The 16,175-nt window shown below is 29.6% G+C and overlaps 1 protein-coding gene across 1 annotated transcript; it reads left to right on the forward strand.

The window, feature by feature from the left end:
* The first annotated feature begins 1,655 nt into the window (after window positions 1-1,655).
* Window positions 1,656-15,360, forward strand: LOC122594278 (cytochrome b561 and DOMON domain-containing protein At3g07570-like). The gene is made up of 4 exons (XM_043766751.1): window positions 1,656-1,912; window positions 7,593-7,998; window positions 14,026-14,312; window positions 15,021-15,360. The coding sequence occupies exons 1-4, from the start codon at window positions 1,706-1,708 to the stop codon at window positions 15,252-15,254; spliced, it is 1,134 nt and encodes a 377-aa protein (XP_043622686.1). The 5' UTR covers window positions 1,656-1,705; the 3' UTR covers window positions 15,255-15,360.
* The last annotated feature ends 815 nt before the right edge of the window (window positions 15,361-16,175 follow it).

Consider the following 16,175-nt stretch of genomic DNA (forward strand, 5'->3'; position numbering starts at 1 on the left):
TTAGATACATACTATAACCCGGATTTACAAGATCATTACATATAATGGATATGATTGAAATTTGATAAACACATGACAAATCGTATAAAGTTGTTTACATCATGAGTAAGGAAAAGAACTTCATTTACAACGACACTTTTGTTAAGCGAGATAGAAGGATCCGGGTTATAGATATTCTAATAGAGTTGTACTTTTTGTCAAATTTAAGAGATGAGTTACTACTAAACGGGATATCAATATGTCATCTTTATACGTATTATATTCAAAATTGGATTTGGTTCGGCCAAAAATTTTTTGTATATATATAGTGGTTATGATCATTTAAAAACTAAAATTTTATATTATGATCCGAATTTAACATAATGTGTTTTTAATTTTTTCTTAAAAAACACATTGTGTTAAATTCATATTGAACATTTTTGAAATACACTATGATTTAAAACTTAACGTTATGTGTTATTGAATTACATAATAGAAACACATTGTCTTTTAAAAAACACATTGTATTAAATTCAGATCACGGTATGTTTTGGTAAAATTTTTAGTTTTCACAAACACTTTAGTTTTTAAATGAACATTTCACGTGTGTGTATATATATATATGATGATGATGATTTTTCTTTAATAATTTTTTTTAAAAAATGTTGCACTTACAAATAAATTATCGTGTACAAAATGATATGAATGGTTGAGCTATGTCATATCAATAAAAGAACATGTGATTAGTCATTATTAGAATATATCTTTTCATAGCAATTAGTATGCATGTTTAGGAAGGATGGAGATTCTCTAAAGTTAGAAATAATTTTAGGGGTAAAATTGTTAATCTTGACTCTTGAATTAAAATCATGGGTCAAGATTTAAAGAATCTCTGAATCTTGACCTTTGATTTTGATCCAAAGGTTAAGATTGGTTAAACTTTACCCCTAAAGTTAATTATAACTTTAAGGAATCTCCATCCGTTTAGGAACTAAATAGTAAAATTTAGAGAGTAAATTTGTAAAGGCTAACCATTTTAAATCACATGTTTAGGAATATGTGATTAGTAATTATTGTACGATTTATGATTATCTGATAGAATGTTTTCTTTTTCCATTTTAAATGAAAAAGTTGGCAATCGAAAATACATGATTTAATAGGTCACCAACTAGTTAAAAAGAAGGAAAAAAGTTGCACATTGCTTTTTCTTACGCTACTAGGAGATTGGTAAATTCCTTTTCCATCATGATACGTGCATTTATCAGTGATCTAATAAAAGACATTAAGACATTTCCTTAAAATTATGCTATTAATTCCCTTAATTCTACGACATGTTGTGTCATGTTACTATTGCGATGATTTAGTAAATTGTTTTTTCTAACAGTAAATTTGAACTCAACGACATGTCTATTCATATAATCAATTTTTCTAGCAGTAAATTTAAGCTCAGCGGATATCTATTCATATAATCAATTTTTATTCCAAAAGAACCATCAGTTATAAGATTGTAAAACATTAAAATGATAATAAAAATTTTAACACATGCTTACAAATGTTAATCACTCATTCCACTACCTGCTTAGCCTAAGTCAACCACTTCATAGTATATCCAATTATTATATTAAATAACCATATATAAGCTTGTGGAAAAACCATCATTACCATTTGCCCTCCTCTTCATTTTCTCTATTTATGAAATAGAAAAGAAGGAGAGATAGAGAGAAATATGAAGGAAAAAACACCAATCATGAAAATACTCTCAAACCTTCATATTTGGTTAGTTTTAGGTTCTTTTCATGTAATCCATTCACAAATAATTCAAGACTCATGCACAAGTTCAAATGATCTTGGGATTCTTAATTCTCAAATCCTTTTTGATACAACATCTCTGATTTGCTCCAATGTTTGGTCCTCTGAAGGCTTCACTCTAAGAGTAAGTATGCTCAATTTTAATAATCTATGGCTTTATAAAAGATTCAATAACTTATAATTACTTTATAAACAGAACATATTTTTCTATATTGATGTTAATATATGTCGCTCTGTTTCCTAGTGTGGGTAATTTTCTGATTATATCAAATAAAAGAATGCGATTTCCCAGTGTGCGATTTTTGACAGTTCAATTCAGATATTAGAAGAAAATAAAAAGAACTCGATTTACTGTGTTATATTCTAGAAATTACTACAATTTCATATAATACAGAAAACTTTACTTTGACTCATATTTTTGCAAAAAAAAGTTACTTCTATATTGCATAACAAAAATACTTTTATAGTTATAGCATGCACACTAAAAACTTTTCAGTGAAGCTTACAATTAACTCTTGCAATCTTTCTATAGGCAGAAAAATTCGCATGGCATGAAAAAAAAAAAAACACTTGAAAATAATTTATTACATGAAAAACTTTTATACAATAATTAAACATACGGTTTGCCGATGGGGTTGGTGACCCATTTGTAAGGTCTTTGAACTTTGGAGGATCCACCTATCGAGTCCCACTTATCACATTTGTGATCCTTTGTGATCCTAGATTAATAGGAGTTTTCGAAAGTCTTGGTTTCCAGACATACATATAATTTAGGAATAGGAGTTAAATAAAATGCCATTAAAAGAAAACATAACGTTTAAAGGGAAAATTAATCACCATGGCTTACTTTTCATTAATATATAATATGACGTAAAATTTATTGTTTATTATCGTTTCGTACATGTTTAAAATATATTTTTAACTTGGAATGCCTCTATCTTCTATCACATAATATCATATCATATCATATATCTACATATGTATAAACTTCCAAAGTGATAAATTACGATGTCGTAGCTAGGCATCCTAAACCTAAAGTACTTCTAGTCATGTGTCATCCACATGTCATGTGCCACTCACAAAAATTGCCACGTGAACAAAAGTATTAACGGATATAGTATATGATAGTAATATAATATTTGAAAAATATAATAAAAATATAGAATTATAGAAATGTTTAAAATCGGATACATAGACTATAAGTCTAATACGAACTTACTTAATCAATTATATCTAAGCATATCTAATAGTGGACAATGAGGTAAAAGTAAGAGTTATAAGTTGTAAAAATCAAATTCACATTCGGCCTAATTGAAGTGTTTGGTCTTGTTACTCTCTGATGCATTACTTCTAAGATTGTATAGTTCGTGCAGACAAATTGTGTACGTACTCATGTAGTAGCGGAGATAAGATTTTAATAACGAAGTCGTTGAACAGTTTTCATAATGTTAACAAACGTAAAATTAAACTACAAAATTAAATTACATCAGTTTGGGATTGCAAATTACATAAAAATAATACTAAGAATTAAAAAATGTAATAGATATTATGAGATTGTGATGACCATATTATTAATCGCTACATAGCTCATCATACTTAAGGTATAGACTTTATAGTCAAAGAGTTTAAACACTATGAAATAATGTAAGCACAATTTTTAGTTATATACTTATATGACGTTTAATAATAATATCAATGGTACTAAACATAAATTATCATTAATTTTTTAATTTCAACTCTCGTGTTTGTTGTATCTTAGGTAGTTAGGTTTAACCATTCTAATATGTGCATGTTATACATAAAACTTATTAGTTTAATAACATCATCTAAAAAAGAAAAAAGTAATTGGATAGGAAACTTCTGATCTCATGTATCATTTGGTACTCACTAATCTCCCGGCCAAGCTAGTGTCCATGTGAATCTCAAGCATTTAATAATCTTCTGATTATCTCAAGAGGCAAGACTCGAACTCAAGATCGCCCCCAAAAAGTGACGGTTGGTGGTCACTGGTTTATTACCCAATGGTTTAATAATATCATGTAAGTATAAAAGAGGAAGGAAATATGCGGCTATTAGACACTCAAATTGAGTGAAAAAACCATTACATACTAATTTTTAATACATGAAAAACGTTGGGGTCCAATCATTTATTTAAATGACTTATTATCTACTCTAAGAAATTAACATTAACGTGTGAATATAATGCATATTTGCTTTCACACGCAAGTTAATTTTAGTTTCAAAAATTGACTAACAAAAAACATACATTGAAATGAAGATCATATTGAATTGATAGCTAAAATCAAATCCAACACTAATTAATGTAGCGAATATAGAAAATAAACATATTATATCTCACAAAGTTGATATATTTTACTTAAACCTGGAAAATGGGCGAGTCGGGTGGGTTTGGGTAACGGGTCAAAACAAGTGAGGGTCTAAACGGGTCAAACTCATATAAAGCGGAATATCTCTCTATATAACTAAGAGATGATAGGTTTTTGATTATGTGGCAATTATGAAATCATGCCATGTAGGAGTTTTTCCTAAGTGTCATACTTACATTAAATTCCTAATTTTAAGGATACTTTAAAAAAATTACACTTTATCTTAATCATCATTAAAACACAATTTAAAAAGTATAGTTTAGCCTAATCTCATCATTAATTAAGTAATAATAATAAAAAGTTAAAAATAAAATAAGACGGCAAAGTATATCTTAATGGAATAAAAGGTATATCTTAATGGAATGGATGAATAGATTTCTTATGTTATATTCATGTATATCGGTTAAAGTAATGGATGGATTTCTTCTAGATTTTTTATTTATGTTTATAATAATTATATATATTAAAGTTATAGTAAGTATATATATTTAAAATCGGCTAAACATTGTTTTCCTAATTTAATTTTAATTTTATTTCATATATATCTCTTAAAACTTAATGGATGGATTTCTTTTTCACAAAGATATACAATTTTTTATGATTTGTAAATGTGAATTTCAAAATTGACAAAGAAATTACAAACAAAATTATACAAACTCACTTGTCATATGAGATGCACCAATTAAATTAATTCTTTTTTTTCTTTTTTATGTTTCTCTCTTTGTGACAGCTAAGTTTGTATAGTTTTGTTTGTAATCTGTTTGTTGATGTAGTTATACTACATATTTGACGTAGTTATTACCATTTAGGTGGGTGGTAGAGACTCTTGCCTCTTGGAGTATAGACCAAGGTTCAATCCTTGACAATGGTGTAATTTAGTAGTGTATTATATTTTCTGTTCAAAAAAAAATAAACATATTTGATGTATATCATATATTCATAAACTATAAATTTATTGTTTGAATCAGTCGTAATCGAACATATTATAATATTATGAATAATAATGTAACTATCTGTAATTGTATTTTTTACTTATGTTATCAGTTAGTCCCACACAATGTGCGGGTTTAATCTAGTATATATATATATATAATTCTGAATAATTCTTAAAACTAAAAAGAATTAAAAGAAAATCCATAATATACGTATATTTCTTTTACTTTAGATACTTCCTAATAACAAGTTTGTATCTTTTGAAAAATGTGCATAGCCTTATCCTATAATTTTAATCATCTTAATATATATTAAAAGACAACTGATTTAACCTTAATTGACCAATCAAAACTCTTAATTTCTCCAAATTAATTAAATCAACATATGTCTAAATTAATTTACACTTTTTGGTTTTTTATCACCAATTTACACCTTTAACCCAGTTTAAAAATAATTAATAGTTCATTGCATAATGTCTATATAATATTAAAATATGCTTAAAAGTTAGAGAGATTACAACATTTGGATTAACACGAATTTATATTTATATCAATATCTTATTTTATATTATTAATAGTAATCAAACTAATTGTAATATTGTTATTATTAGTAATTGTAATCAGGTTATAATTAAGATAATTATTAAACTATATTTAGGATGCAAATTTTTCTTATATAAACTTAACCCTACAAAAAAAATCACAACACATGAAATCATTAAAAACCTTACGAACCAGTTGCTACTATTATTGTTCTTAACAACCATGACTAACGAAAATAAAATTACTTTTTTACAAGACATCAATGAGCATTCGGTCAATTGTGTAATCAAAGTTAATATATTGCTTCTCTGAAAGAGTTTACATAGAAGAAACCCTACTACACCATCCAGATATGATTTAGCGTTTAGTATTAAGATTTGAATATCTCAATTCCTTTTTAAGCATACTTTTACATTTAATATATAAGTATTTTCTTTTCAATATAATAATTCATATATTATATTAATGATGTTATAAAACTCGTGTATTTAACACGAGTCTAAAATCTAGTAGTTCCTGTATTATTGTATCCATCTTTTCAAATTTTAATTTAACCATAATCAATTAATTATACATTCATCCATCTTTCGAGTTCCATCAAAACTTTTCACTCCCATAAAAACCCAATCAAACACACAAACCCAAAATATTGTCCGAAATCCAAATACAAATGCACGATAAAAGACAAAATTAAACAAAATATTAAATTAACTCAAACCTAAGAGATTCTATGATCGTTAAAAGGAAAAAAAAAAACGAATTCCAATGGTGATAACTGCTGTGTAAAAGATTATTATGTGGAAGAAGAATTTTAAATTTATATGTTATCAGCTTAAGAAGACTATAGTCGGTTTTCAATGAAATAGAAGAAAAGATTTCCCTCGTTTTCCTATTCAGTCTTTCACTGTTTAATTCCAGAATGAAATATAATTGTTCAATTTTTTTAGTTGTTGGAAGACCCGCTTGACTCGCACTGAAACTTGTTTGAACCCACTACAACTATTAAATGATTTTAGATGTTATCAATAAGACCCACTCTTCCGTCTTTTTGAAAGCCCAATTATACCAATAGATAGAATGAATTAGCCAAATAAACCTAATTTGATTGATTTGGGTATAGATTGCGAGTTAATTTTATTTTACTCCTAGCTAGCATCTTGTATGCGTAAGGGTTTTTCTCTTGTCTAATCCGGTATAAATGGTTAGAATTTTTTCATCCATTTTTTAATTAATATATTCAAAATAAAAGCATTAAAAAAATTTAAAACATTATATTTGTTTAATTTTTAGGTTGTAATTGTACCTTTTAATTTTACTACTAGCATATATTTTGCTAGTTGATTTTTTATAATTGTCTTTTTGCTGTAAAAATAACAGTTAAAATATTCAAATCTCTTATATAAATAAAAAAAAAAAGATTCTTATGACATCATTATTTTTTAAATAATGCTTATTTGTCATTATTAAACTTATTTATATCAATTATTTTTTTTTATTTTCTTGATTTATGACATTATCCTATTTAAAGTTTAAATCATCTCTATTGATTTATGATTTATTTCTTTTAAGCTTAAGTCCAATGTAAGTTAAAATGTAATTATCTGATTTGTTTTTTTTAAACAACTATATATCAATTTTCAAAAGTAGTATCACCATCTCTTTTCGTCTTAATATTATCAATCAGCCCGTAAATATTAAATAAAAAACAATTGTTATTATATCATCATTTAATAAAAATAATTTACTTGTCATCTTCAAGTTCTTTTTAAAGTTTAATATTATTACAAAACTCTTATTGGTAAGCTTGGGTTGAACCCAAGTTAATTAGCTAGTATAATACAAAGTAACCAATTATTCAATAATAATACTAATTAGTTTTTAGAATATTTATAAACCATTGACTAAAGTTAACTAGTTTATATGATGAATTTGCATGCTATAGGCCTCACAAGCTGGGCCAAATCTATGGAGCTTCGTTTTATCAGCACCCAACTCCAACTCTTATGTAGCTATCGGTTTTTCGCCCAATGGTGGTATGGTTGGGTCTAGCGCTATCGTTGGTTGGGTGGCTAGTGACGGTTCTGCCACCATGAAAAGATATTTCCTTGGTGGAAAAACACCTAGTCAAGTGTTGGTAGATCAAGGAAATTTGCAAGTATTGCAAAACACATCTTCTACTATATCTTTTTCGTCGCGGTTGTATTTAGCATTTCAGTTAATCACTTATCAACCAAGTCAACAGTTAGTTTTGGCGGTTGGTAGCGGCAATAACCAGCCTCCTACACCACCAAGTTTTCGTCTCATGGCTCATCGCAACCAGATCACTGTTTTCATCAATTATGCCTCAGGTTAGTTGTATAGAAATTTTTTTAATAGCAAAGTTTTAACACACTAAAAATACCACGATTTCAATAATTTTTATTAATGCACTTAGGTCACTTGTATACGGTGGTCACCAAACCGTTTTCATGATACTAATAAGTATAAAATTAAACGACAAAAATCAATTATACTTGTTTGGGCCAATTACCTTCAACGGAATAAATACTACTGAAATTATAGAGTTTTATAAAAATTATAGGGTTGTTATGACCACCCTTAATCATCATATAACTCCTCAAATGCTTGTACTTGTATATGGATTTTTTTATAGAATGTTTATCTGCCGTTAAAAAAAGATAAATGATGTTTAGTGCCTATAGTACGTGAGGATATGTGATTTAAAATGAAAAAGGTACATGTGTAATTATTTTACTTTCGAAAAAGGATTTTATTTGCATAAATACAAGACATTGTAACTACTTTAAAGAATTTTGAAAGTGCTTAAACTATTCCCTTGTTTATGTTAGATAGTCTTTTCACTACCCAAATATTCGTGTGATACAACTAACCTAATGGCTATATATATGTTGGTGGGGTTAAATGAGCAGTCTTGCTAGATAATTAAGGTATCCGAAAGAAATAATGAACGAATTGACCAAATTAAGACTATTTTCTAGCATCACAATCATCATATATCACGTCCATATTGATCGAAATGTATGTGATCATTATCACAAGTAATCAAACAGTTGTTAATTTCTATTTATAATCATGATGTTTAATTATGATTGGCTGTAAATTTTAGTAGAAGCCAAAACAAGTTGGTTTAGAGTGGAGTGAATCGACTTAAAATTATTTTGTGTCCATTCAATTTATCACAAGAAGTTCAGTATATTTATACTCTCTTATAAAAATTATAGGGTAGTGTTGAAAGTTTAGAATTTTTGGTACATGAAAAATATCAACTTATCCTTCCCCTTAAAACAAAACACAAATATCCTTATTTTCTCTTTCTCTATGTCAAAACAACACACACAAAATATTATCTATTTCTATATACCAAAACAACACGCACCTCCTTTATTTCCGTCAATAACCACCGCCGTCGTCCATCATCATTAACACCCCAGCCACCGCCGACATGATTTCCACCGCAACGTGCGGGTACCATGCTCGTAGATACTTTATGAGTTCACTACTCCTTTATGTATTTTGCCCAATGAAGTTATGCTAAACATGTCAAAACATAATTGTTAGGTCAAAGTATTTTTTTCATCTCTGTGGTTTTTCGATTTTGCAGTTTTCATCATCGCCGTTAACTTTTGGCTATAATCATTCTTGTGCATAATTTGTCCCTGTGGTTTGTCATTTTTACATTTTTCATCCGTGTCTTTAACAAACCTCCAAACAAGAAGTTAATCAAAAACCAAAACAAACTCAAACCAAAAATACATTTATACCTACATATGAGTATCTAATCCATCACCTTCAAATCCAAAGATCCATATATGGGAATCTGGTCATCTTCCCCATTTTAACTCAAATTTATGTCCAAAAACCAAAATAAACTCAAACCAAAAATTTATTTATACCTACATATGAGTATTTAATCCATCACCTTCAAATCCAAAGATCCATATATGAGAATCTGGTCATCTTCCCCATTTTAACTCAAATTTATGTCCAAAAACCAACTTCATATTCAAATGCAGGTTAAAATGGGAAAGATGACCATATCCTCATATGTAGACAATGTTTTAAAAACCGGTATTTTTGTCGTATTGGTGTGATGATTTAATCCGGTACTACCGTTTTATCGATACCGAAAATATCAATCGGTACCGTATAATCGATACCCTCTGATACTGGTATTACCAGTAATATCGACCGACATTACCGATATCTAAACATTGTACATACGTGTTTGCATTTAAAGGTGATTGACTATATTCCAAAATGTAGGTGGATATAGGTTTTTGATTTGAGCTTATTTTGTTTAGATTAAATTCTTGTTTGGAAGTTAAAAATGAAAAGTTCTCCTGGATTTGTTAACGACGAGGATGAAAAATGCAAAAACGACAACCATAGGGACGATTTTTGCACTTAAATGGGTAAAAAGACAAAAATGCCCCTTACATGACTTGCATGTGAGAAGGTTAACGGCAAAGTTATAACGGTGGGCACGAAATGCAAACCACGAGAATGTTTTTAGCCAAAAATTAACGGCGATAATGAAAACTGTAAAATCAAAAAACCACATGGACAAAAAAAATACTTTAGCCTAATTGTTAATATGAATCGTGTTAGGGACTAACAATTTGCAATTAGAGAAATTGTAACAACTATATTTGACCCTCAATAATTTTAAGAAAATTACATTTTTCCTAAATAAAAGAAGATATCACATTTTTAACACTTTGATGTATACAGACGGTCTGGTCTGGGTCTGGTATAGATAAAAAAAACTTTTTTAAGGGTTTGAAACTTCGTGTCGCGATTCGACAGCGAGAGGTCTAGCATACGTTGTCTTAATCGGATCCATGCTAGAGAGTTCCCTCGAAGTAGAAATTTCTATTTCAATTACCCAATGGGAGGAAAACCCCTTACTAATCCGCCCGAAAATACGACGATTAATAGGGGTAAACCCTGCCCCTCAGACTTGAACCTAGATACACCTAAGTCAAGTAATCATAGAAGTACTGTCTATATCTCAAAGTTGATGGAATGAGGATTCGAACCTGAGACCTATAGGTTATCTCAAAGTTGATTGGTATTAATCTAATGTTAGTCGAATGATAGCCTTTCACAAAACCAAGTATATATATAATAATATATTAAATTAGGGATTGGGTATTGTAAAACAAGTATCAAAGTAAAACAAATAAGACAAGATATTGACCTTTAGATCATGGATAAATTGATGCACAAAGATTCACGAAGCAATTGATTTACGATGATTTTTATGATGCATGGTGATTATTATTGTAGAAAAGAGTTTTGTTCATTTAAAGCTTGAATTTTCCTTGGGTACCAGGGGACAAATCTTAGCCATTGGATTATCCCCTAAAAAATAAATCCCTGCCCTTTATATCCCTCCCCTCCCCTTCCCATCGTCTCCTTCCCCCCACCACACACACACAACCCTCTGATCTACTTCTCTCTCCTTTCTCTTTCTCCGGCGACTTAACTGCCACCACCACCACCACCACCGTTATCTCTAACCACTACCACCAACACACACTCACTCTCCTTCTCCCCTCTCCTTCTCCGGCGAGATAACCACAACCACCAACTTCACCGGAAAACTTCAAACGTCAATAAAACCTTCGTTCCTTCGAATTAGAACATCAAACTTACACCAAAACACTCACAATCACACCGCGAACAAACCCTGACCAGAAATTAATCCGATATGTACTCGCCGGAAAACTTGAAAAACTGAACGAAAAAATTAAAAACACTATAGCTTTGTTGTTTTTTTGAATTAATGCATGAAACTTGTACCAAATCACTCAGAAATACATTCGCACAAACCCTAGCCAATAAACACTGTTTTCGAGCTCGCCGGAAAAATCACAGTGTCGCCCGAATTTGTAACCGTCAACAAAACTCGATGAATCGAAAAATTGAAATTATGATTTCTTATGTTCAGAATTTGTCCGCGAACAAAACCTCGTGATTTTCAGCTTGATTTGATGAAAAACGAAGACGAATTTGAAGAGAGAAGATGAACAAAAATTTTGATGTTTTTCTTTTTTTCTCCTTTTTTTAAATAAAAATAAATGAAAATAAAATTGATAATCACTATAACAGACTCTGATCGATCACATGAAAACACTGTAGCATAACAAGTAGATACAAATTGTTTGACTTTGGCTTAGTGTTTTAGTGATTACCAATCAAGCTTGATTTGGCTTGACTAATCAAATATGATTAGAAAATGTCGCCGGAGTAATTCGCCGGAGTAACCAATCAAGCTTGATTGGCTTAACTAATCAAATATGATTGGATAATGTCGCCGGAGTAACCAATCAAAGCTTGATTGGCTTGACCAATCAAATATGATTGGACAATGTCGCCGGAGTAATTCACTGGAGTAACCAATCATGTTTGATTGGATTTTGATGATTGTCTGATCCAAGGGCTTAGATTAATCTCTTGGTTTCCACCATTTTTTAAAGATCCATGTGAATACAACCTTTGTAGAAAAATCTATTGTTTTATTTATTTTACATTAATACTTGTCTGATTTTACTTAAAACCTATTAAATTATTATAAGACAACAATCGTTAATTTATCTTCACATATTTGTCTATTATCCACAAAAAGTTTTATGTGGAGTTGTTGATTGCTGACTCAAAATGTTGTTGTTTTGGTCCCAGTTCACTTTCAACCTAACATTCTCCCTTTTAAGATATTAATCAATTATTTAAACAATTTCGAGAACGATGAATTGTCAATAATATATTATTATCATATATATAAAAAGTGATATTTTATATATGATATATCTAATTTTGAATTTACTATCATATAGTATAACTTTTATTCGTGTAATAATGTATTATTGCCGATCTTAAGAGTTGTTAACTTTTTGTGTAATATCAACTTTTTAAAAGACCGGATCTTTAAGCTTCTACATTTGAAAGCATGTAAAGCTTTTATACTTCATAAAATAATCAAATTATGATATCAGATCATCACATACATATTTAGAGTGTATTATGGTACTAACAAAATAACAATTTCTATTTCTATTAATAAGAAGATAAAATGCAATTAACATATGTAAAAACCACTCAAAATTTAAATAACGGTTTTACCTGTTTTTTATTCTCAATTTTGAAAAAATGGATTTTTTTTATTCAAGAAATAGATTGAAATATGTAATAATAGTATCCAGGTACATGAAAATGTATTACACTTTTCATATTGGTGGTGGTTTTTATAAACAACTATAGGTAGAGGTCGAGATTCTATCATCATATTAAACAAGGCTAGAGGTCGTATTCTATTTTAAATAGAACCTGAAACTTTTCTACACCATTGTGCTGGAGGTAAACAGTGGAGGAGGCCTAGGGGTGTTCATTATTTGAATTAACCAAATAACCCACCCAATCCATTTGACATGTGTATTATTTGGATAGGGTTATTCGGATTTGGTTCGGTGTTTGGGTGAAACCAATTAAAAAAGTCGTTAAATGGTTCGGTTTTGGTTTAGATAAATTACAATTGGGGCCCAACCGAAACCCGATTAAGCATTTAACATTTAATAAAAACTATAATAATTTAATCTAAATGACATAAATATAACTCTAGTTTTGTAAATACGTTAAACCTAAAAGTAAAAATACACATTTTTATTTCAATAACCTCGCATGAATAAATAAAATGGTGTGCATTGAAATTCGATTTTTATGATTATTCAAATATATTGAATCAAAGTTTGAAAGCGGTTTTTATTTGGGTAATCCAAAACCCAACCAAATAACCCGGATTTTATTTTGGTGGTTTGGATTGGGTGACCACATATATGGATTGGGTATTGGGTGATGTACTAATTTTTAAAAATCCGATTAAGTTAAACCGAATAACTCTACTCCCCCAAAACCCGACCGAATGAACACCCCTAGGAGGAGCTATGTGGTGGTCACGGGAGTCCATGACAACCTCACAATTTCTATAAAACTCTTATTTCTAAAACCCTTTTTGTTTTCAAATTTATATAAATATATTATATTATTTATATCAAAGGAAAATATCGAAACTGTACATATATAGTGTTACAAGAATTAGAAGTCTATATAGAAGATGATAGGTGAGTCATATGCTTTCTTGTACGTGTTAAATTAAGTAGAGTGGTCCTCTTTGAGAGATAACGCCCAAAAGCTCCAACAAAGGTTGGTTAGATGATTGGACATATCTACTTTGACACACCAATTATACCCATAATAGCGATAACGTAACATGCCTTATGAACGATTTTTTTTTCATTTAGATTATCATTAATTAGTTTTCATATATCGTGTTATTTTCATGACATATATAACAGGTCAAGGTGACGAAATGAGTTCTCCGTATTCGGATTTAAAGAGAACCCACGGGATATTGAATGCGGTAGGATGGGGTGTCTTAATCCCAATAGGTGCGATAATTGCTCGTTACTTCAAGCATGTAAAGCCGTTTTGGTTTTACGCACATTCAAGCATCCAATTATCAGGGTTTATCATCGGATTGTCGGGCATCATCTCTGGACTTATTTTGGAAAATCGTATCGAAGTCAATGTTGCCAAGCACAAAGCCCTTGGCTTAATCGTTATTACCCTTGGTTGTTTGCAGGTTTGTGTGTTATTTGGTTTTTTTTTTAACGGTCAAAATAAATTCTATTTAAAATACACTAACAATGAATAAGCTTAAAGACCAGGTAAATAAGTCATAAAGAAATAGAGGAACGAAACAGGTCTAAGGCCTTGTTTGTTTAGAATTTAATAAACTTAATAAAAAAAAATATTTAATACATTAAGTCAATTGAACATGTTTGTAATTTATTTTTGAGTAAATTATACTTTTCGTCCTTGAATTTGACACGTTTTTCACTTTTTGTCCCTTAAGTGGAAAAATTACAATTTTGACTTTAAAGTTGACAGATTTTTTCAATCATCGTCCCTCGTCAAACGTCGTTAAGTCGGACACGTGCAACACACGTGAGGGACGATGATTGAAAAAATCTATCAACTTTAAAGTCAAAATAGTAATGTTTACACTTAAGGGACGAAAAGTGAAAAACGTGTCAACTTTAGGAACGAAAAGTGTAATTTACTCTTTATTTTTTTTGGAAACGAACTGAACAAAAACAAATATATTCACTTAATCTGTACAAATATTATTTATTTATTCAATCACTTTATCTATTAAGTTACTTAATGGATAAAAAACAAATATAATCTTGGCAATTTGTTGTATGTGTGTTATTTGTACTAGCATCATTTATTCAAGATGATGCTAACTTAAAAATAAGAAAGATGATGTTTTTTTTTTCTATTGTAGATTATTGCCGTTTTACTTCGGCCAAGTAAGGATTCAAAGAAAAGGAAATATTGGAATTGGTATCATCATAATGTAGGACGACTCTTGATAGTATTGGCAGCATTTAACGTTTTCTATGGCATCTACTTGGGGGGTGTGGGAAGTGAATGGAACGTTACTTATGGTGTATTTCTTGGCATAATTGTTACTATTGCTCTAAGTTTAGAGTTAAGGTTGTTAACACGAGAAGATTAGAGCATCTCTATCTGTAAATTTACATACCGCATATTGTAAAATTAGTCATCATATTCATACAATGTACGAATTCATTATATATATTGTACGATTTTATTTTATTTTATTTTATTTTATTTATTTTATGAAGTTAGCCTTGATATACTAATGCAAAATTAAGTCTTGATCATATAGCTAGTTTGCAAAATCCGGGATTTATATTAACATTGTTGTGGATTTGAGCCTCACTAAAAGCCTTTATACATCTTTCTTTTATATTACACGATACATCTTTCTTTTATATTACGCGATCTTACCCTAGATTTGTTGACAAATTAAATCTTTATCCGCTTAATGGTCATCATCAACGATTATCACTATTTTTTTATTCTTTTTTTTTTTTTGGGAACGGCATTCTATTCTACCTCTACTACTAAATTACACGTATGCCTGGAAACCAGGACTCTCGAAAAACTCCCAATTAATCTACCCTCACAAATGTGGGAAGTAGGACTCGAAACCAGATGGATCATCCCAAGGTTAAAGACCTTAATTTAACTCATTAAAATTAAAATTTTCAATATGGGTAGGGTTTAAGAGTGGCTACATTAATATTATTTAGCCATCAAAATATAATAAAATGTTTCAGTCTCGTTATGATACGTATGTGTTCGATGTCATGGCTGGTCAAGACAATAAAATATAGAAAAATGAAGGCTCGCACAACTGATAGTTTTTTTTTTTCAATGTTAACTTTCATTAAAACTAATCAGACGGTCACAACACAATTACAATATGCCTTTTACCGTTCTAAACAAAATATCAAAAGATATTCAACGCCTCGAATCTATAAAACATCCTTCAAATCTACTTCTAATCCATAATACGATAATGAATCGATTTCGCCTATAACATTAGTTCCAACAGAACTTATATTGTCAA

Source organism: Erigeron canadensis, chromosome 3, assembly GCF_010389155.1.
Source record: "Erigeron canadensis isolate Cc75 chromosome 3, C_canadensis_v1, whole genome shotgun sequence".
NCBI lineage: Eukaryota > Viridiplantae > Streptophyta > Magnoliopsida > Asterales > Asteraceae > Erigeron > Erigeron canadensis.